Genomic DNA, 3,403 nt, shown 5'->3' on the forward strand with positions numbered 1-3,403 from the left:
TCTCTCGCAATAAACGATCTCTGGCTGCAATGTCTTTAGTACCCATAACAAGACGATCTCGGATTAAGGAATCTCTTAAAATGTCAAATTCACAACCTTGCTGAAAGTTGTCTCAATCTTACACCTAAATTATCTATTGTCTCATTTTCGGCTTGCACAGCACTGAAAAATTTGAATCTTTCAAACAAAACATGTCTCTGGGGAATGAAATGTGTTTCCAATTTTTGTAAGATAATTTCTGGATCCCTTTTATCTGCATCTGTGACACCAGCAATGCTGTTTAATATTTTCAAACATCCTGGGCCTATTACTGAACAAAGTGTAGCAGCTACCTGCGTTTTGCCAGCATTATTTGCAGTCCCATCTTCATTCAGCATCTTTTTATCTAATTCAGTAGCCAATAGATAAAATTCCCATTGTGATTTAAATGTTTTAAAATTTTCTATCATATCACCCTTTAAAGACATCTGGGCAGGGGCAGGAACTTGATAAGTTGCCATGATCAACACACTAATTATCAAAAGTCACTTCCAATAATCTTGAACAGCTTGCTCAATCTCAAATAAACACGTGATGGTCTAGGCCTAATCAAATATTGAGCAACTATATGCTCAAATTAGACAGTTATTTATCACAACTCTTTACAACTGGATGCATTCACAGTTGCCTTCAAAGTCTAATCTCTGTGTTTTACAAGGTTTTCACTTCTGACACCATGTTCTAGTCTTTGAACTTCAGTAGGCATTTCAATATACTATTAAATAACAGTAAGCCATATTTATTACTATTGACATACTTATTAATACAGAGTCAGCTACATATAGAAAATAGGTCAACATCATTTTCGTACAAAGAGTAACAGTTAGTTTGGTATAAACAGTTTGCAACCATACTGTTATTAACCCATAAACACAGACAATCAGTCTTACACGTTCAATAAATACAATAAAGGAAAGACAACTCGTGACTTTGGTTGGGTATGCCATTTTTTTTTTTGGATTTTAACTACGTGAAGAAGAAGATTGTAAGAATCATTGTATTTCCAAGTTCTGATTTTAGACGCTTCACAAATCCATGTATTTCCTTTATACGTAACTTATTCCTTTTTTTCGATAACTTCCGGTTTCTTGGGCGTACTGCTGACTGATAGCTTAGAATATTGAAAGATAGACAGAAATACAGGGGAACGAGGTTTATAATCTTTTTATTATCTAGTTATTAATATATCGATCGACATTTCTATAACATTTAGGATATTGCATAAGTTATTTACTCAGCATATTTCACATTTATTTCTGTGAGCACGTTTTCTTCCACAAGCGGTGTCAATGGAAATTTCATTCCTTATGTTTAAGTCCGGCTTTGTTATAAAGCGGTGTAGAGTTTGCGCTTGTGTACTATGCAGTGTCTCATGCTATGAAATTTAGCTTCCCTATGAAATTCGGTATCCCCTACAGTAAAAGGTCATAAATTAGTAAGAAAATTCATTAAGTATAAGTAAGATTAAGATGATTGTATTGTATACTTTCAGTTTTTACCGATTGTAATGGATTAATGGGTTATGATATTTTAAGATATGATAAGATATGATAGAAAGAATAAAAGATATGATGATATTGTAATTCTTGATGTCCTGATCCTGTAAAGCCTACCCCAAATGACAAATTGAATGTTCGAATGTCATTACAAAGATAGAAGCGATTTCTCTATTCTAAAACTTCATACACTTCCGTATCCGTCTCGTCGGACCATGTTATAAAAGAGACTAAACTCGTTGTTGTTTAAAATATAGTTGCTTTACTCGAGAAAATATACATAGAAAATCGTACAATCTTTTCACATTGCAGCGTGGATCGGAAGTCTAACAAGTAATGACAAGGGTTATCTCCCTTAAGATTCAGACCACTACTTACACTTATTTAGTTACGTACAACTCAGACCACAAATCATTTAGACATTTCAATACATTCTTTGTCTTTGAAGGGTTGGTATTACTTGTATCACTACGATAAAGAAATGGTCGAAGAAGAGCATTACGAAACAACTAGAATGGTTCCGAAACACACCGAAAAACCGTACGTGGAAAAAGTACACCAATCCTTTCGTGAGAAATTTCATCAAAGGCGAAAGGGTTTCCGCCAACAGAAATCTTTTGTTTTCGACAAGATGGACTAAATTTGCGAATTGATAAAGGACTATACTGAACTCGAAAGAGACAACATTGTAGACTTGTTTAAAGCCTACAATCAATCCGAAAAAGACAAACGGAACTGTCTTCGAAACTTAAAAAATTAAACTGATCCAAACTGATGGATTTTGACGCCAACGGTCTGTACGCTTCGGTCGTGTCGGATTTAGACAAAGAATATCCTAAAGCTGAAAACCCGAGAGCCTTTCAACCAGAAGAAGAAAAGAAATTTGTCAGATTATTCAACGAGCAAAAATTCAGACTCAAAACGGCCATTTTCAAAGTCTGGTTCGAATATCCCAAACTCATGTTCTTCCAACCCGTGCCATCTAAAGATAAAATCACCGTTACCAACAAAGAAGGTAAAAAGGAAACCGGTACTAAAATCAGGTTCAGAAACGGTTTCTGTTACAACGTTTTGACTTCGGCCGGCATTCAAGAAATAGTCAAAGCCGGCGGAAGAATCATCAGGATATTGGACGGTATCGTCTATGAGAAAAATTTAGACAGACCGCCTTATGGCGAATACGTTTTGAAACTGAGAGATTTGAGAAATCAATACAAAGAGGAGGGTAATGTCCTGGGCAGCAACTGCATGAAACTTTTGGGCAATTTTCTCTACGGCAAATCGATTCAGAAAGACGTTCTGACCACTAGACATTTGTGGAACGAAGCGACTTTGAAAGCCAACTTTGATTCTCACATTAAAAGCTACGAAAAGGTCAACGAGGTACATCGTGGAAATTGAATACGAAGAAAAAGAAATCGAAGTAAACAAAAAGACCACTCTATTGACTCACATTCACTTTGGTGCGTTCATCTTGTCTCACAGCAAGAAAATAATGAACAATTTCATACACGTGATTGATGGATTTTATAAACCCGAAATATACTATACCGACACCGATAGTTTGTACATTTCATCCAACAATTGGAAAAACTAAACAGAGCTGGTTTGGTCTCCGATAAAGACTATTGCAAAGGTAAAAACGATTACAGAGACGGAGGAATAATCTACGGTTTGTATTTGGCACCTAAAGTGAAATACAACATCGTTTTGACTTCGGACAGAATCTTGAAAGAAAAGAAAACATTCAAAACAACGATAAGATATCCGTGGACGATTACATTCAGTTGGTCAGCGGAAACACGTGACAAACGAATTCAACAAAAAGTGGGAAAAGAGTTTTGCCAACGGAAGACATACAAAAGAAA

General features: G+C 35.6%; 1 protein-coding gene across 1 annotated transcript; it reads left to right on the top strand.

Moving 5' to 3' along the window:
* Positions 1–2,309: 2,309 nt before the first annotated feature.
* On the top strand, positions 2,310–2,936 carry LOTGIDRAFT_157219 (hypothetical protein; the record flags this gene model as incomplete). The annotated part of the gene is made up of 1 exon (XM_009048983.1): positions 2,310–2,936. The coding sequence occupies one exon, from the start codon at positions 2,310–2,312 to the stop codon at positions 2,934–2,936; it is 627 nt and encodes a 208-aa protein (XP_009047231.1).
* Positions 2,937–3,403: the final 467 nt, after the last annotated feature.

This window comes from Lottia gigantea (assembly GCF_000327385.1).
Source record: "Lottia gigantea unplaced genomic scaffold LOTGIsca_13, whole genome shotgun sequence".
In the NCBI taxonomy this organism is placed as follows: domain Eukaryota; kingdom Metazoa; phylum Mollusca; class Gastropoda; family Lottiidae; genus Lottia; species Lottia gigantea.